Source organism: Cinclus cinclus, chromosome 4, assembly GCF_963662255.1.
Source record: "Cinclus cinclus chromosome 4, bCinCin1.1, whole genome shotgun sequence".
Lineage (NCBI taxonomy): Eukaryota > Metazoa > Chordata > Aves > Passeriformes > Cinclidae > Cinclus > Cinclus cinclus.
This window is the reverse complement of record NC_085049.1, coordinates 7809273-7829858: the sequence shown is the minus strand read 5'-3', so window position 1 is coordinate 7829858 and position 20586 is coordinate 7809273. Positions and strand designations below refer to the sequence as shown.

The 20586-nt window shown below is 35.7% G+C and overlaps 1 protein-coding gene across 1 annotated transcript in view; it reads right to left on the bottom strand.

Moving 5' to 3' along the window:
- The window catches only part of LRRK2 (leucine rich repeat kinase 2), a 63635-nt gene that overhangs the window by 21987 nt on the left and 21062 nt on the right, over positions 1–20586 (bottom strand). The window contains exons 13-31 of the mRNA XM_062491600.1: positions 19950–20074; positions 18213–18346; positions 16559–16703; positions 16135–16274; positions 14708–14836; positions 14452–14622; positions 12967–13222; positions 12552–12740; positions 11037–11158; positions 10220–10289; positions 9548–9765; positions 8790–9040; positions 7553–7701; positions 5766–5859; positions 4537–4723; positions 3998–4179; positions 3260–3489; positions 2121–2248; positions 851–1069 (exon numbers count right to left, since the gene is read on the bottom strand). Coding sequence (XP_062347584.1) covers positions 851–1069; positions 2121–2248; positions 3260–3489; positions 3998–4179; positions 4537–4723; positions 5766–5859; positions 7553–7701; positions 8790–9040; positions 9548–9765; positions 10220–10289; positions 11037–11158; positions 12552–12740; positions 12967–13222; positions 14452–14622; positions 14708–14836; positions 16135–16274; positions 16559–16703; positions 18213–18346; positions 19950–20074 — 3139 coding nt within the window. The remainder of the gene's footprint in view (positions 1–850; positions 1070–2120; positions 2249–3259; positions 3490–3997; positions 4180–4536; positions 4724–5765; positions 5860–7552; positions 7702–8789; positions 9041–9547; positions 9766–10219; positions 10290–11036; positions 11159–12551; positions 12741–12966; positions 13223–14451; positions 14623–14707; positions 14837–16134; positions 16275–16558; positions 16704–18212; positions 18347–19949; positions 20075–20586) is intronic.

Here is a 20586-nt window from a genome sequence, read left to right as displayed (position 1 = left end):
TGTAACACCATGGTGTGAGACCACTCATAAATACATCATTTGCTCTATAATATATTCCAAGCAGTCATTCAAAATAAATTTGGGTTCTGGTCTGATTTATGAAGTTCTGCCATTGATTTAAGTAGCACAGGACACCACCTTTTCTCTTTAATGTGTTATGACATAAACAAAAAATGTGTTGTTGCATAAATAATTAAAAAGTATATTATTTTTGTTACAGATAAGATCCTTTCTATAAGCTCCATGTCTGGGCTGGTCTCTTCATTCACACTTAGGGCTTCATGCTATGGCTAAGGATAGAGCAGAGAATGAGTTGGGATGACTTTGGAGACAACAGAATTACAAGTGCAGAGATTCCTAGGAGGATCACTCAGTCCACAGGATCTTCCTTTCCTGCTTTAATTAACTTTCCTCTTTTTAAAAATAGTTTCATGCTATGTAAAATGCAATCAGTAAATGGGAAATCAGTTGGTTTTCACAAACCACAATATCATATTTCCCATTCCCTGAAATCTTGCATACTTACTGTAATTACATGATGCTGCCCAAGAAACCAAGGTTTAAATTAAATTTTCTTGTAAGACAAAGATGGCTCATTTTTAATTAAATACTTGATTTATGGCCCTAGTGCTTGAAAACAGAAATTAGCTGGGATTTTTTGGGAAGAAAATCAAATTAAAACAAAACTGGCGATTTTCCTTCACTATTTTGCTGTGTGTAACATTTGATAGAAGGCAAGATGACTTTGCTATCACACAGAAATTTATTTTATTTTGCATTAATGTTCAAAAATGTATTCACTTCAGTAAAACAAGGATGTTTTTAACATTAAAACCAGTATGTAGCTTACCTTGAAGTGAAGACTCTCCTTAATGATGATTTTCCGAAGTCTGATCACGGAATCAGATTCTTCTGTAGCATTGACAAAGTGGTAATCCTGGATTGCTGGGAAGCCTCGCTTGTTCAGCAGCTCTCTTGTAATCTTACTCATGCAGGTCCTACGTTGCATTTCATCAGAAACATCCAAATGAGTGCCAACAAGAATGACAGGGGATGTTGATGCTCGAGCCTGTTAGTGAGATCCATACTGTTAATTAACTCAACAGTGAATGTTGATTTTAGTGTTTCATATTCACATAAAATGAGAGCAGTTTAGTCAAACATTCAGAGAATTGTCAATTTTTAAAACGAAATATTTAAAAATCAGCTTTTTCTAAAAGGAAGGAGTGTACACCTGGATTTCTTTCTTTGCAGATTAACACTATTGGCAGTAAAATAGAGGGACATTATTCATTAAGAACATCCAACAAAATGGAAAAGCCAAAAGAAATGGTACTTTGCTAGCTGTCATTGGAACAAAGCAGCGGTGAAACATCAGCAAACACTGCATAGCAAAGGAGAACACATCAGAAGTGGTTTCCATCAATACTAAACTGATTGCAATGCTGTCCTGTATCCTTGCTCAAGGTGAAAAGAGTGAAAAAGACAAGTTCATTAACAGGATCAGTAAACAAACTCTTTATGTGAGTGTATTGCCCAGTCATGGATAAGCACCCTACAGAAAGAAAAGACAAGTAATGCTCACTCACCATGGAATAGCTCCAAAAATAGAGATAAACATTTAGAAAAAATGACAAACATACAGGCAGATTCTCAGGTCAATTCCCTAGTTATGGAATAATTCCTATTAATAACAGGATACTAAGCATACACTTAATAGCATGAGTTCAAACCTGTCCATAGTCAGTTTTAGTCCAATTCTGACTTCCCCAAAATTTATACTGGTGTAAAAGAAAAATGCAAGTTTAACTCATTATTTCTTTAATAGTACTCCTTTCTTATTTTCATCAGTAAATTCAAAATATTGCCAGAATATACAAAATATCCTTTTGCACATCACTTTGTACGATTTTAAGTCCAAAATGATGCTGATCATGTCTTTTTATGCCTAGAAATACTTTTATATCCAATACATGACGTATTTCAGCTCTTGTTTACTATTACTATCCTTACTTTCTGAAGAATTTTTTTTTTCTTCTTCCCCTACATAAATATTTATGGTTAATTTGCTGTTCACCTATAGCTCCCTGGAAAGGAAAATTCCATGCTGTATGTCTTACCTTGATGTTAAAAAGCCATGGCTTCATAGCATCCACCTCTGCTTCTCCTTTGCTGAGATCATAAACAGCAAGATATAAAGCCCTCTGGGTCATGAAATGAGGATGAGTACTATAAAACTCTTCTTGTCCTAATGACCAAAAATGTCCATTGTTTAGTACTTCCTAGACTGAACATCTTCAGATCACAAAAAGGCAGAGGAACACATCCCCAGGCCACGAGTTCACAAATGAAATTAACGTTTGCAGAAAATTATAAAAATGGACAGGAAACCATAATAACTACAAATTTGAGGAAGGCACTGTGTGGTAGCTCATTGATTGAAGTGTAAATGTTAAAACACACACACTGGTTTCATATCAAGTGTTAAGATTTAACTGGATAAACACGGTTGCTGCATAGACAATTTCAAAGGCTGTGATTCTTTTAAAACTCCAATACTGAATTTCTTCCTCATGCTTTCCTTTCTTTCTACCTTCTTCTTTTTCTTTCTCCTATACTTTCAGCAACTTCAAAATAAATTCATATAATTAAGCACTTAAAATTACAACTAAAGCCAGACATCCAGCTTGAATGGTGCTGGTTTGTGCTTAAGCAATTATTGTGATAGATTGTATTTAAATGATGATACACATCTGTTTAAAAATAACTTTTCTACAGCCTCAAATAGCCCTGGATTTTAGAAGTGCTTCTGTAGCCCCCCAAACTTAGAAAGTTTTTCAGAAACACAAGGTTCAAAGGCTTGTCCTAAGTGCTTTGCTGTCTGTGACCTTACAAACGTGTGATACTGCAGAGCTTAGACAGACCTGGACCACAAAAGGGAGAAACAGAATGAAAGATTCTTCTGGTGATTACAAGCAGCTTCTTACTATCCTGAAATTATTATTCTGAAGTATTATAGTTGAAATGAATGGTAGAACCAGATTTAGTGATAAGAAATTCCTGAGGCTTTATATTAAATTTGAGGGATTAGCTGCTAATTTACAGAATTCACTAATTTATAAGTGGTCATTGGACTTTTGGTGTATGTTTGTGATTCTACTGTCCCCAGTTTGAATTACCCCACAGGCTGACTCTAAGAACAAGTAATGATTAAAATGTTAGAAAAGACAATAGTGAAGGAAATAAACTCAGGAAATACCTCCAAAGTCCCACACATTTAATATAAGCTCCTTCTTCATCTTGCCTTTCCCTTGTATGAGCCAGTCTTTCACATCAATGCCTACTGTAGCTTTTGGAGAGCCCAGTTCTGTTCGTTTGTTTTTCATTAGCTGTTGTAGCAGGGTAGTTTTCCCACTGCCAGTGTTTCCAACAATCATGAGCTTCATTCTGTTGTAAGGCACAGCCTTCTTCAATCGTTGTTGAAGAAATCTGGTAGAAAAAAAGTTTGCAAAACTCACAGAAATTATTTCTCTGTATTACAGAGAAAAAGATTAACAGAACTCAAGAATAAAGAAAAATCTAGAACCATACCGTTTTCTTCAAATTTTCAGTATCTGTTTGATATTACTGTTCTTATAACTGTCTTATAATTCTTATAATTTGAAAGCTGAAGTTTAATTCAGAATATGTCTTTTTTGTTTTGTAATTACCCCAGAATTGTGCAGTGCACTGGGGAACACAATACACATAATTACAAATAATTGGTAAGCACCATTTATTGCACAGTTTATAGAAGCATCAAATTCAAGAGTTAACATAACACTCTAATCTATTTTATCTGTGTGTGTTGATATCATAACCTTCCACAGAGCAGTATGCTGGATTTCACATGACACACCAGCATGTCTTAGATAAATGAGCATGTTATTTTCTCAATGCTTACTGCAAATCCCAAGAAAGCAAACCAGGAATATTCAAGAACAACCAGAAAACAAACCTGATAATGTCTCTGGCTTTGCATCCCACATGCTTGAAGTCTAGATTAAGATGGAGTCCTTCCAAAGGAAGATCCCATACTTTGGACAGTCTTCCCATTTCATCAGGAAAGAATCTCAAATCAGGATTATGACTTACATCCAGAGAAGTCAAGTTCTCTAGGAAGCCAATCTGAGGAGGAATCTAAATAAAAGAACATTTAATGAGCAATTAAATGTTTGAAAAAATGAGGAACACTAATACTAGGCATTATTTTTACTGCTGTAAAATATCCCATATCCCTAATATCCCATAGTAAGAGAGAAAAGACCTTAGAAGTAATTCAGTATGCAAACTGATTATATGACACATTCCAGGCAGAAAAGCTGAATAGAATATAGTGATTTTCCTTCACAGAGAGTACTATTTGCATCTAGATACCATTTCACTAATATAGTGTACAATGGTACAAGAGGTGACATGAAAATCAAATGAACATTGAAAAATTGCATTCAACTGAAAAGCAATTAAATTTTCTTTAGGTAGAATATTACACTTTACCTCCTTTAACTTGTTGTGGGAGAGGTGTAGCTTTTCTAGCCTAGACCATGCACATGCCTTTTCACTCAAGTCCAAGACATCTATTTGATTATGATTAAAGAACAGCTCCCTTAAATTTAGTGACTTCCAGTGCACTGGTCCAGGCAGGCTTTCGATCTTGTTTTGGCTTAAATCTACTGATCGCAAACTAAAAACATGAACACAAAAAAGAGAGAAGTTAGTAAATGAAAAAAATAAAACCCAGATTAGCTGGAACCAAGGCTGTATTAACTTTTAATAAACAAGTGGAATAGCTATCAGAAGAGATGGTTTTCTGGCTGAAATCCAAATACAAGTAGACATGTTTTCAAATACATGTATGTGCAGAAATGACATAGTCCACCTACACCTATTGGACAAACATGCTGTTTATGTTACTATGAAACATGAAGCACACAAAAAAGCACACAACACCTTTTTGATTTGTCTGAGCTGGGAGATGTAGAACCTGAAAACTGCATTTTTTTCAACACATCCATTAAATCTGCTGCTGTGAATGTCAGCATGCTGAAATTGTGCAATATCATGTTAATTTCATTGATATAAATTCCCAAATCCATGGATCTGCTCTGTATAGTGCCATCAGCACTCACATTTCCCTACACCTATTGGATCACCCCTTCCAAGCACTCCCTCCACAATCTCATTCTAGTTATCTGTTAAGGTCAGCAACTTCTATAAAAAAAGCAGAAGTCCAATTTTCACATAAGTAGTGCTTTGAAGGTATAGCAAAATAAATACCACATGCATTTTTATTACAACTCCTTCTAGAGGAAGTGTTTTTCTTTGAGAGTAAGTATCTCATGTTATTTGGGAAGTGAAAAACTAATCTCAGTAGTCTTGTGCAAAAGTCTGCAGAACTCAAATAGGAAAAATTGCTGATAACTTTTTATTGTTGGTTCCAAGGAAATATGAGATCAATTCCAGCAATCTCATCAAGAATTGTCAGCTTCAGCTGTCAAGGAATATATTTTAATAAAAGTGATTTGAATCTGAGGATATTTCAGAATCATGAAGGAAATGTGGCTAATTTGTCCTCAGTTTAAAAGCTACCAAATTCTGGATTTAACCAGTGAGGATTCCCTGAAGATCAGTAAAACATGCAGAATTTTCTGCTTAACAACAGTTTTCTCATCAGATTCTTTATCAAGAACTTGACACTAACATCAAAGAATAAAACAGTAACTTACTGTGGTAGAAGAAGGATTGCTTCTGGAACATTAGTAAAACAATTCTGGGATAATTTTAAACTTGTTATGCTGGATGACAAGTCAGGTATTTTTTCTGGAGCAGAAAAAGAGGTTAATCTTATGATTTTTAAGAATGATTTAAATTATTTTTAAGACTGGAGTTTAAAAGGTCAGTCTATCATTTTATTACAAAGGTATCACCTACCAAAGGCAGAGTTCAAAACTTTTTTTTAAAGCTTATTAAAAACTAAACTCCCAAAATTAATTAATACATTGGCTTTTAACAAATTATACATTGTTATCCTTCATCTCCTAGTGGCATTAAACACCAAAATAACCTTACTTACACTTTACTGTACTGCAAGTATACAAAAGATTCACATGTGACCTAGGATTTGTCATTCTTATTAAAATGAGTCTGATAGTTCAGCTGTGTTTAATGGAATTCTAAGAGTTACCTTCTGAAATAATGTGGCAATAATTGCTAAATGGAAGATTTTATGTCTTGAAGAAAGAATAAATTCTAACAGCAACTTATGAATTCTCACAGCATAAGTGGAAATCTAATTTGTATAATTTTTAATTTGCATAAATAAAGTGATTTTGACACCTTTGCAAAAAAACATGCTAAGCCACTGGTACACACCCTGGATGGACTCAATTCAGTTCCTTAACATTGGATTCTAGTGAAGGGGGTCTCTTCTGTGCTACCTGAGCTGTCTGCACAAGGTTTAAAGATAAAATACAGGAGCTATGGAAGTCCTGCTTTTTCTGGACCAGAAGCTGTACACCCAGGGGGATGATTCATGATTCAGGGCACCTCAAATGACACCTGCATGCAGGCAACTGAATCAAACATTCTCTCTTGTTCTGAAGATAATGCTGGATATAGTGTGGTGAATATTTAATCATACCATCATTTAGGTTGGAAAAGACCTCTAAGACCATTGTGCCCAACCATTAACCGTGCACTGCCAAGTCCACCACTAAAGGCCTAAAGGCCACATTCTCCACATTTTTAAACTATCTCCAGAAATGGTGACTCAACCATTTCTCTGTGCAGCCTGTTCCAGTGCTTCTTTCAGTGAAGAAATTTTCTCAATACCCAATCTAACCTCCCCAGGCACAACTTGAGGCTGTTTTCTCTTGTTCTATTTCCCGTTCCCTGGGAGAAGAGACCAACCCCCACCTGGCTGCTGCCTCCTTTCAGGCAGTTTAGAGAGTGCTAAGCTTCTCCCTGATGCTCCCCACCAGACTTGTGCTCCAGACCCTGCACCTGCTCCTCTACCCTTCTTTGGATTCACCCCAACATCTTTCTTGTTCAGTGAAAACTGAACACAGGATTTGAGGTGTGGTCTGTGCTGAATACAGGGTGACAATCACTGCCCTGGTCCTGCTGGACACACTGGTATAAGCCAGGATACATCTATGTATTACAGTGCAGTATTAAACTTGTGTTAGTACTAGATTTGCAAGCTAAATCTGAATTACTTTCTCTTCTTTGAACCTTCCTCAACAGTGTGTACAGCCTCAAGTACAGTCAATAATTTCTACAGCATCCACTTCAAATGTAGGAACAGGATGAGTTAGGTGAGTCAGCTCAAGTGACTGGAAGCATACTCCATGCTTCAGTGATCAAAAGCTGATGCTTAGGAAACTGTATAAAGGACAAGCACATGTGGCATTACTCTTTTCTGTTCTCCCAAGACTCCAAATATTGGTGGCAAAGGAATTTTGTGACTTGGAATAGTTTCTAGAAGGTGAATCCTATTTTCATAGATACTTACCAAGAACATTCATCCTGGCATTGAACTGCTCCAGCTTTGTACAGCCCATGAAGACATTCTCAGCAAGGGATGAAATACTATTCTTACTAACGTTTAAAATTTTCAGGTCTTTCAAGCATAGGGGTGAACATAAGCAAGAAATTTTGTTTCTATAATAACAAGAAAAAAGACAATCCATGTTTTATTTAGAAACTGTTAGTTAAAAGGTGAAAGTAGTCTTAATCTGACAAAGTCACCCTTACACCAGTAAAACAAAAATAAAACTTTATCTACATAAAGACTGACCAGTCAGCAAAAACACTAGTACATGTGGCAACATGGAATAACATGACTGATACCAAAATCAGTTTAATTAATTTGGAGACCAAGTGTCATAATGTATTGCAAGGTTTAATTTACTGATTACATACAGGAGCTCAATCCCACACAAAGAGAACTGTAGCATTTGTGAGAGTTTCTATGTACTAAAACCAAGAGTTTGCAATATTATAATTATAGAATTACTAACAACCTAAAAAATCTTTTAAAAAAGGATTCCTGTATGGAATGGAGTTCAGGATGATATAATTTTACACCATGTATTCTGGGAAGAACACTAGAAAGAGGAAGAGAAAGATCCATCCACTGTTTTGCCAAGGTGGTATTACTAACAGAGTTCACCATCTCACTTAGCATGAACAGTAGGAAATGGATGAGAAAATGTCTGCAGTTTACAGAGCTCTCACTAATTGCATTCTTAAGAATTCCACACAGGTATGAATTACCTCACTAAGAAATATGACAGTAAGTGCTGGCAAACAAAAAGCTACATGTTTTATCTGTCATTTAAACATATTCATACCAATACCTAAAATTACTTCCAGAAAAGCTTTTATGCATACAAAATACAGTGGAAACTGTATTGTGTGTATAGAAAACCTAGTTGAATATATCAGACTTCACAGCCCTGTGGATTTATAAGATGGTAGCAGAAAGAAACTGAACTACAACATATTTATTATGTTAATGGAGCAGCAATGCTATTAGATTCTATCAAGGTCCAAATCATTCTCATGTCTTGTAGTCTGCAATTCAACTATGAAAATGGTAGCAATTTGCACATTTGGAAGACAAGGTCAAAGTTTCACCAGTGACTAAATAATCTTTTCCATTCTACAAGAGTCATCATTCTGCATGACAAATCTATTATTTCCTATTATGTTTGTTATGCTACAGTCCACTTATTCATGCTACTTACCCTTCCAGCAAGAGCTGCTCCAGATTTTCAGCAACCCTTGTCAGAAATTCAGGAGTGCTCACCAGCTGATTGTATGAAAGGTTAAGTTGCTTTAGAGTTGGACATTTGAGGCATGGATCCAAAGCAAAGGAAGGTCCAATGTCATTTCGTGAGACATCAAGATTTGCAATACAATTCATTTTCAGTAAGTACGTCGGGAAATAAGTAAGTCGGTTACTGTGCAAATCCAAATAAGTCAAGCATTTCAAGTTCTGAAAGAAAAGGATTATTTGTTTGCAAAAAGTTAAAATATGAATTTATATGTTTGGAATTGAATTATGTTTTTATACAAATTATTAATTTATTTCTATTTATCTCACATGGAAAAGTTCCTGAAAATAGCAATCATAAAAATGAACCAATAATATTTCTATTATTAAAAAACAGTTAGCTCCATTTCATAAAATTTAAGATATTAATTGCCTGCAGTTCTCTGTTCCACTGCCATTATTATGCTACTTAATATCACACATCTTAAAGCAGTTCTCTGCAGTAAATGACTTAAAATAAACCCATTAAACCACTTTCATTTGGTGGATTCATGTTCATTAGAAATGAAAGTTGAGTAAATGAATGAGGCATAACAAAACATACACCCATATTCTTGAGTAATACTGCTATGGATAAATTATTACAATACATATGGATTACATTATTAGAGGTCGACACTTTATTTTAACTAATTTCAACTTCTGTTACATAAAATTATGCAGAATTACTTCACACAGTTGTTCTGGAATGTTTGTAAGAGCATTTTGGTGGAGCTCCAGCTTCTCAAGGTGTTCCAGATGACTAGTTAAGCAGCTATTCTGACTGATGGCATCAATGTTCTCCAGCTCATTTGATGAAAGATCTAGTGATTTAATATATTCTTTCTCTGAGATCAATGAAGAAAGACTGTCTGATGGTCTTATATGTGATGACAATTTTGAGACGCCTTCTATTAAAACAAAAATGTGAAAATACCATGATTTCAGTTATCGCTTAGGTAAAATTATGATCATTTAGCTTGGGATCTAAAGGTGCAGAAGAGAGTGAATGTTTGGATATTGGCTAAGATCCAAATCCATGAAGAATTCTATTAAGACACAGACATTTATAAGACTGTAGGGAAGGGGAAGAGGTGAATGTTCATGCACTGCACAAAAGAAGGAGCTTTTGAAAGCTAGTAAGAGCACTCATGAAATTCCATTGCCTACATAAATTATTTGTGGAACCCAAGAAATAAAAACCCTTATATATGCATTATTTGTACTTCACTGTAGTATTTCCAAAATGTATCCTCCTATTAAACAAATATATAATCTGTCTCAAATCTTTGCATGCTATGCTCATGAAAGCATTAAGGATGCAAAATCCATTATATACCTTAAATTGTATCATTTACTTACTGGGGGATTCATCTGAGAGCAAGAATTTTCGTCTTTGTTTCATTAATGGTTCATAATCTGAGCCAGGTCCCTGCAAAATGCAAGAAAAACACCATGATGTCCTGAGATCATCCAAATTCACTAAAACTCTTTTTATTTTGATTTCTTTTTATCAGAGCTTATAGGGAGAGCACAAAAAAAACTATACACTTGAACCCAAAGTAACAATAGGTCACATCTTTATGAAACATTGATCCATGCAATATGAAAGAATGGTAGATTTAAAGCACAGGGGAAGTAGTACATTTCTGGCAACCCAGAATGACTTTCACTAGGGTGCAGTAATAGGATGGAGCAGAGTATTACAAGACATAACTTTCTCTAGGAAAGCCAGTCTCTCCAGTTTCCCTTTACAGTCAATGGAAAGCAACAGGCTCCTTCCTAAGGAACCTGACTTAGATTCCATGAATTTGTCCTCTTATGTCTTCTTAGGGAATCAGTCTCTCTCCATTGCTCATTGCTGAAGACCAGCTCCACTAAGGGGAAGTTAAGCCTTTGTGAATGGGCCCATGATCCCTGTATTTCCATTTGAACACCAGACTGGAAATCTGAATACTTCAAAAGGGTGTCTGCTTTTTAGTGATCATAAATTTTTGTTGACATTAACTCATTCATACCACAACAGAAAGTGCACCACAACAGAAGGAAACACTGAATGGCAACAGTGAGACAAAGCCCATATAGTTACATTACCTTTCCTAACATTTGTTATTAACAATTTTGGAGTAAGCTATGTAGATGGACTTAAAAACCTGGAATGAGCACGGATCTGACTTACCACAGAGTAGGAATGGCGCAGCAAAGTAGGAGAACCTCTCTGACATGCCATTTCCCTATAATATAAATCAGCAACTGCAACGGAATTGGACTTCTTTTTTGTAAAAAGTGAACCTTCACTTCCTTGAACAGAGGAACGGAAATAGGTAAGAAAATGTATTTAAAAATGAGGCTCAAAAGTCAACCGTAGTATAAATGCTGACATACAAAAAAGAGATGCATTTCAAAAGCATCAACACTGGCAGGATCTCACTGGCCATTTCTGTGTGCAATAGGCCAAGAATGTTTTCGGTGTGTTTCGGAGCAGAGGGGCCACACTCACCTGACATACTTCAAGTACAACCTGCAGGTGATTGCAGCACCTGCACTGATGATTTATGACACAAAATTTCCATTGGGTTTCGATTATTATGCATGTTTCATAGCACATCTTTCTGCTACTTCAGTGTAAATAAATTTTCAAAATAGAAAAGGTTTGCATTTCAATAGATAAATTCGCACTCTCACATTTATTGTGAATGAAACATCAAATGCCAATCTGGATTTGGTGATTTAGGAGACATTTGGTGTCATTACCTGGAGATATTTGATGTCACTCTTCTCAAAGTTACTTTCAAAACTCCTGAAATCACTCCTGCATTTTTATGATAACAACTTTTCTACATGGGGCAACAACTAGACCTACAGAAATTAAAAGTGGTGCTGAATGATATAAGGAAAAGAACAAAGCAGAATAAAAAAATCCTTAGGATTCCCTAATTCCAAAATTCAAATTCTTCATCTGTGATGATTTTAATAACCAGCTGTTCTAAAACAAGTGCAACATCTGAACAACAAAAAAGATACATTAAAAATTAAGGCTACTTTCATTATGAAGCTGCTGGTATTATAGACAGAAATGCTGTTTTCCTATAAATTAAATGTTTTCAAATGTCCTTGTTACAAAGGATGGTGTTGGGCTGAACATAAACCTGTCACTTACACTTTCTGATCAATTAGTTATCTTTGGGATTGGGCTTGTTTCATCTACTTTATTTGTTAATAACAAAGTCCTCTATACCAGATCTGGTTATATCAACTTTATTTACAGATTACCCAGGGAACAGAGGGGTTTCTAGATCACAATACACCTGACGTCATGGTGAGACAAATTGGGCTCTTGAAGTTCTTGGATTTTGTCATAGACTATAAAGGCAGCTCAGAAACAGACAGAAAAAGTAAAAATCTAAATTCAGTTGCAAGAATCTTACTCTTTCTCTCTACAAAAAACTGAATGGATGACAAACTAATTCTAAATTTATAACTGAATAAAATTCTTCAAGGTCTTAGTTTTGTAGATGAAGCACCTACCACAAACTATTTTCCAACGTTACCCCAAACAAGATTTTAGACAGAAGTTCTTCTTCATGGGAAGTGTTAAATCTCAAATACAAATAAACTGATTTATGGCTATAGTCTAACCCTAGTACATTAGATTTAGATTATATAAAGCAAAAAAGAAAAGAAAAACAATTACCTTCACTATCAATATCATCGCTCAAAGGAAAAATACTGTCCACTAATGGGTCAGGTATGAAATTCCAATCATAGTTTCTATCCACTCCATCTTCAGACAAGTTTGGATCAGAGGAAGCTCTTGATCTATCCTCTGAAATGTTCTTCATCTGGAATTTGAGCACCATCCTTGCCAGCGCAGATCCTGCATCTGTGCGTACAAGAAATTGAAAAGATAAAATAATCTCCAAGAAATCTAGGTAGCTTCAACAAAATTACAGAAATAACTAGACTTATTTGCAAGTTTTGCCAAACTTTCTATAGGAAGCTGAATGCTATGAAGAGATTCTCAACTGAAAGTCTTCACCTAAAACACATTCCTAGTATTATCAAAAGATATTGACACATTTTGTACAGCAATTTCTATACATACTCACTCTGTTTTCTTGTTTGAGTAAGTTTATCTGGGAACAAAGGAATGAGCCAGGAAGGCTCTAATCTGCCAAAACCAAATCCTCCAAGACATATACTGCTGTTGGTGACATCAAGGCTAAGCTTCTTCAAGAGCAAGCTGATGATTTGGCTATCTCCTTTCTTTATACTGATGGTCAAAGCACTCCGAACATCCTGCTCTCGAGCACCATTGGCTAATAACAATTCCACCAATTTAGGATTATTTCCTTTCTCACAAACCTAATATAGAAAAGCAATTAAAACAAACCAAGAAGATTAAGCATTCAAGTAACAGCTCAGACTGCATTAAGATGCTTGTCTCAAATTCAGAGTGACTTTATTTTAAGGATTGTGCCTCTTTCTCAATTATGCAATTCCTTACTCCTTGGAGCATATGCCTGCCTAAGGTATCTGAGTACCAATTCCCACTTTAATGAAGGCTTTGCCCAAATGTATCAAATACTTTAGATCTGCAATTTGTAATTTTTGTTGAGTGCACACAATTTTCTGGCAGAAATTAATAGTAATTTATCTAGTTTGGTTATTGTATGTAGTCTCTTGCAACTCCATTTATTTATCTGTTTAGTGGAAAATACAAACTTAGGAGTTATCATCTGGATATTTAATGAACAGGCAACAATATCAAGCCTTGCCTAATGATAGTGAGCTTGGCTCTACTGGCTTTAACTACCTGAAAGGAGGGTGTAGCCAGGTAGTGCTCAGTCACTTCTCCCAGGCAACCAGGAAGACAGGACAAGAGGAAATGGCCTCAAGCTGCTCCAGGCTGGACATTAGGAAGAATTTCTTCACTGACTGAGTGGTTAAGAATTGAAACCTGAAGAGGTGAAGTCCCCATCCCTGGAAGTGTCCAAGAAACAACTGGATGTGGTATTTAGTGCTCTGGTTTAGTTGACAAGGTGGTGTTCAGCCAAAATTTAAACTTCACTATCATGGAGGTCATTTCCAACCTTTATCTTTCTATCAGCTCCTCCCAATCTCCAAGCCTGCATTGCTACACAGACCAGTGTAGATTGTGAATATTAAAAACATTTTCTAGAATATTTTCAGTTACTTCAATATATCCACTGTGGTATGCTAACCCTAATTTGCCTACCTCATACTCTTTGAATGGATGGTCAGTTCCAAACCCAGCTGTGCCTCACCACCCAGACAGTTCTACCAGCAGAAATGAACACTTCCTAACTCCCTTCAGGCAGTATTGGTGGGGCTCTCTCAGACTATTTAAAACTTTGACACTGAACCAAAATAAAGAAGTGCTTATGCATATCACTTTAAAATATTTAAATTTAAAGGTGGTCACAGTGAGCAAGAAGCACTTGCCTGCATGTGGGAGCAGCCTCTCTGTTCTCTGTGTTCTGCCAAATAAATATTTACATGACAAGAGAAAGGAACTCAAAAGCACAAACGTTTAAGCAATAAAATAGTGTATATATATTTCCTTGTATTACCTGATAGATCAAAGAGTTAGTTTTTGTCTTCTTATTAATATCAGCTCCCAGTAGAAGTAAACATTCAGCCATAATACTATTGTACTCCATACATGCTTTTTCCAGCATCGTGTTTTTTAAATCATCATTTTCAGCTATTTTAGCAAAACATTTACAGCAGAGGCTTTGAAACTGAATGGGAAGACAAACAATAAAAGTTAGGACAAAAAAAGCACCAATATTTATCAGCTGTGAAACTGACACAGAAGGAGGATACCTGTTGATCTCGCTGGTCAGTGAAACACATAGACATCTGGTAGAAAATGACTGTGTCAAATGATTCATTTACCAGCAGCTTTGCAAAACAAGGTGATAAACCAAGAATTGCCAAGATTGCATGAAATCCCTAAGAACACAATGAAAATATTGGAAGAAGTACAGTGTTAAAAAGTATCTCTTTAAAACAGGTCATGCAACAAAATCAAATTTCAACCAAAAGATTCGTGCTTTAATTTTTCTGTCTTACTTATAAACATGCAATAGTTAACAAATAGGGGAAGTCTGGGAGAGAAGGCAGAAATAGCAGGTGTCCCTGTTAAACAGATATCAACTGACACTTTGAAAAGTCAAATATGCACCATAATATCTGACAACATCCTGCCTGTCAGTGACAAATGTACTTTTGATTTCCTGAAAATGGAGAGAGGAAACAACCTCCTTCTATGGATATTGAATGAAGATACATCCCCTGTTCCAGTGTGCTGCTCTGTAATCCTTGAATTTGAAAAGACCTAGTAGACGAAATGAAAAAATTAACAGGTGTATCTAAAAACTAGAAAGAAATACAATATTATCCCATGATTCTGCAAGTGAAGTTCACCTAGAAGGGTGAACTGGGTAAACTATGGACTCTTTGTCCAAATCCAATTGAAACTAAATCACTTAAAGTAACTTCCTTATTCCAGCACATTATTCTTATTTCTCTCTCCACTGGTTGCTAAGTTAAATCTGGAAAGGCTGGGAAAACAGCAGCAAAGAAGGGAGGCTGTACTTGTGATATTTTCCTATCCATCTGAAAGAGAAATACAGAAACTCTCACAGAAAGCTGATGTCACATGCAAATTCTATCCCACCAGAAATATGAAACTGGTAACACAGAAAACTTCTGAAGCAGAGGAAACAGAACTTTACACAAGGATTAAATGCTTGTTTACAAAGAAATCTCCTTCCATATACAGATGTATATGGGTCCGAGGTCTGATAGTATTCCAGTAATATCTTTCCTTAAATACAGCATTCTTACACTAAGTTTATTCCTGGCGACAAGGCTGGGAACTAAGTTATCTTCTATGACTTCTCAAAGGGCAATCAGTACTCTAAAAAATGGCTACTTCATGAAATAGTTACAGATTGACAGATGGATCATGACTGAGAAATTTGTTCTAGTTTGCAGATCTCAGAAGCTTTAGATAAGCACTTATCCTATGCTTACACATTCTGGATTGAATATATGCCTCCAAGAAAACCATCTCTACAACAAATGTCTCAATTTAATTATAAAGGTTTATACTAATCCAGTAATTTCAATAAAATCAAAATCAAGTAAGAAAAATACAGAATTATACTTCAAATATAATTATATTAAATTCAGAATCCACAGGTTTGAGTTTTGTTTTCATCTTCATAGACAGAAATGACACATACATGCATCTGGATCTCAGTGACTTCTTTAAATCGTCGCAGAGTAGAAACCAGAACTGCTGACAGGACATGCATAGTTGCAATACACAAACTCTTCCGTGTAATCAAAGAGCGTAGAAGACTCAAACCCAAACACTGTATGTCTAGAAGAAAAATAAATATTATTCAGATATGGATAATTCAGTTATTCTGAGTGGAATAAACCCATTATTTAAGCAGTGTTTTGGTAACCTTCCAGAAAGTTACTTGCACAAGCTATTATAGGGCCAGCATAACTGCAATGTGGGTGAATCTGAGGGCTCTGCAGCACTGCAGCCTTCTCTTGCCATGTAATCTACATCACATCCAGTGCTAAGGAGAACAACAGATCTGTTACAAACCCTCCTACTGTGCCATTCTCATTCTGCTGACCAAACACCTTCCCTACCTTGTTCATCTGGATACATCTGTAGGGTGTGAAGCACAGTGTCAGTGGCTCCTTGCTGGGTTAAGATTTCTAGGGCACCAGTGCACTCAGCTACAGCACCAAGTAGTTTTAATCCACACTTCTGAATCCTAGGATTTCCAATAAACTATTGGAGAAAGGAAGATAAAATCAGATGAAGATTGTTCTGCTTACAACAGCAACACAAGAGTTGCTTGTTCTTAAAGCTGCTCTGTAACAAGTGAATATTGTTCTTGAGTGTGTGAATTACAGCTGATGTGATAACAAATAACAATCACAATTCCAAGAAGATTGTCTTATCAACCATCAGTTTCAGCTGCCTATAACTTCCCCAGATTGTAATCTTTGATCCTGAACATATTCCCTAGCTACTTTTGTGATAAAAAAATTGGACATTTTCCCCTCAAAGTTCATTGATAAGTTTACACCATTTTTCTTGGTCAGGCAGAGGGAGAAAATGTACTTCCTTTGAGGTTAAAAAGGAAACAATATGTTTTTAGGTTTTTTTTGTTTTGTTGTTTTTCGGGGTTTTTTTGAGAACTGGAACAAGTGATAAATATGCTGGCAATTGAAAAAGTATGAAAAGAAAAAACATATGAAGCAACATACTTAACAGCACTCTCCACTTTAAGTTGGAGAAAAACTAGATGAAGCTTAGATCTGAGAGTGTCACAGCCATCACAAATCTGCAAAACCTGCAAAATTATTTCAGTGGAGTCATGCCCATCTTCTTCCTTATTCTGTCTCTAGTTTTTAATTAAGTGTGTCTATTTCTAGCCTTCTGGCTGATATATGGTGTGGCATCCCAAACCACAAACCAGCTGCACTGGAATATGCAATCAGGATGATCACAAAATACTGAAGACCTTCTGAAGCAAAAATTATTTTACCTCTTTTGTTAGCTCCTATGTCTGGTATCTTTGGGGCAAGATGTCCTTTAGACACTCTAGAACTATTTCGCTGATACATTACTTGCTCTGAATGTTATAATAAATGTAAGAGACATAAATTTCCTTGACTGAATCTGTTCGGCAAGCTTAAAATTCCTGAGAGGGACTTCTAAAAAACCTAGGAATTGCTACATTTTGATTGTGATCTTGTGAACCTTGAAAATCTTGTAGAGATTGGATTCTTCTGAAGGCCATGAAGTTAAACACTTCTGATCACTAGGATTTAAGATTAATTTGCTGTGCAAAGGTCTCAGTGTTTCCTTTGCAGAGACTGAGTCTGCTTCAGCCTTGCATTTTTCAGCTTCTCCTTCAAGGCACTATGATCATTCTATTTTACAGGGGCTGGAAGAACTTGAACAGTGAAAAGAATGCAGATAACTTAGTTGTCCACTCAGTTCTATGTGTAGCTGAGATGTAGGCAAGAAATACCAATTAAACTGTACCACTGAAAAAAACCCTAGTTTTTTAATAAATAAATGTCCTTTGGAATTACTGTATAAAGAATCATCTAATACATTCCAGGAAACAAAGTAAGAAGAAACCCTAAAAGATTCATGAAACTTGGTAGTTAAGATTAATTCTATAAATCAGTAGGAAAATCAATGCAGAACTAAAACTTACAAATGATTCACCATTTCAAGTGCAAAATAATGACAAAATCCATTAGAATAAAGCTTTAACTATACCCTGTTTAAAGCATTAAGCACCAATGAGTGAGTTCCCTCCAACAGACACTGGCTTTTAATGACTTTTCCTGTAAGTGCAAAAGCAGCATCTCCCACATCTCTGGAAGAACCATTCTGGTGTTCACTCTTTGTATCTGCAACAATGGAAAACAGCCTTCCTCAGAACAGCAGATTTCATATCCTCCCCACCATTAACCCAATAATACAATCTAACAATCAAATGAACACTGAGGTGACTCAGAGAGCATATTTCAGATCTCATGGTACTTTTAGAACATTGTATTGCTAGAATTTCTCCAGATTTACACTGTCATGTGAGTACATTGCATTTGAAAGGAAAATTTCACCACATATTTGCTCACTGCTTACTATGAAAATACAAAATCGTGCCAAAGAATCTGTTGCAAGGTACATTGCAATATATTACTCTTTTGAACTATGCAGTTTCCTGATACCTACCTCAGAATGCCTCTTGCTTCCTCTTCTTGTAAGGAGACACTATACAGAAGCTATAAACTATTTGTTCTTGCTCCCTTGGCAGCACATCATAGGACAAATTTTACACACAGATGACATTAAGTGGAATGTGAGCATATACAAAAAAAAAAAAAACCCACAGAGAAAGGTCTTTCAAATTTACTCTTCTTGTAGCTTTTGACACTTGCAGCCAAGTGCCACTACAGAAAGTACCCATAGATCCTTTCAAAGTCACTTCAGCATTCATAATTATTGTGACTACTATTTTTCCCATGAATTACTTTTTTTATTCCCTAATTAATCCAGTTGGTGCTGTGTTTCATTACACTTTAGAAGGGCCTCACTTCCAGGATACTGGCAAGCAAAGCCTCCATGTTAGAACACATATATCAAGTCTAAATCTTGCTCTTCATTGAAAAAAAAAGAGGAAAGTATTAGGATTAGAACTCAAATAATAGAAGAAAATTGAAAACCTGCAATAAGTCTGCATATTAACCAGGTTACTATTTTCAGAGTTATTGGTTTTGTAAATGCTCAGCTAAAGCTGCTGAGAGATACTTGCAAAAGGTTTCTCTGAAAAAAAAAAAATCAGTACCCATGTCTGTACTCCTATACTCAATATCAGAGGAAAAAAGCAGGATATATATAGCAGCACACTGAAAAGAAGAGTTAAAGCTTTTCCAAAATTCTACTAAAGATATAACACTATAAAGAACATTTCAATCCCCTCTAGATTTCTAATAAAGAGGGGCTTTCTTGGAAAGGAATTTCTAAACTAGTCTGTTTGGTTTCTCCTTTTTGATAGAAAGTAGTATATAACTGTATATTTTATATCTTTAAATACAAAGATCCAGTTTTATGTTCCTTCCAAGAGATACTATCAAAACAATTGCAACTTGTGGTACAACAATGTTCATGTCACTATCATGGTTTGCTCTCACTCAAAGGGAATTTTATGATGCAAACCACAGTAACACTGATAGCCCTACATTCATTCCCCAAATTCCTGACAAGTAATGAAGCTAATGCTTCACTGATGAAATGAAGGGGAAATCAGCAGTGATAATTTTGGTCTATTACCTTCTATACCTCAGATATCTTCTCCCATCTTGTATGTTCCTGAAGACTTACAGCTGTTCTCTGCTATGTACAGAACTGCAAATACTTTTTGAAGTCCCATTAAAGGTCGTCTCATCAGACAAGCAAGACTAAAACCCAGCTATCTGTATCTGAGCTGGTGTATGCCTTTGCATGACTTACTGGGCATCATGAAGTGTAAGAGGACTCGAAGTGCTTCCAGTTGTACAGAGAGTGATTTTTCATGTTTCCTCATGGCTTTTACAACTTCTGATACTGCTACTGTCATTACATCCAGATGAGGGAAACTGAAAATAATTTTTATAAAATAAATAAAAAGAATGAATTTCTAAATTTTACACATCTTTGTCCTTAATTAACACAGTGTGATAACCCCTTGGAACACTAAATCTGAAGCATAAATTAAACTGTGGTGCTTTTCTTCATCATAGCAAATAATTTTCATGCCACTCCATTAATTCAGTCTATGTAAATAATTGCATCCTAGCCAACAAGAAAGTAGTATTAACAAAATGGTATTTTAATAATTTTGTTATTAATTAGAGGTAATTTTGTGGGAAATTTCTTATCTCTCAATGGAATTCGGTGTGGCTAACAGGAGGGGAGACCACCCAGCAATTGTCTGTTTGAAACTCAGTGCTCAAAAACCATGAAGGGAAAGACATGCAGCTCCCTACACACACCCACTTGGGCATTTGACTACAGGGCTTACAAAATTCCGTGTCTTAAATAGGGCTGTCAGTCTGTGCTCAGTTTTACTACCAGTCAACAACTTAAATGTAATCACTCATGGCACAGA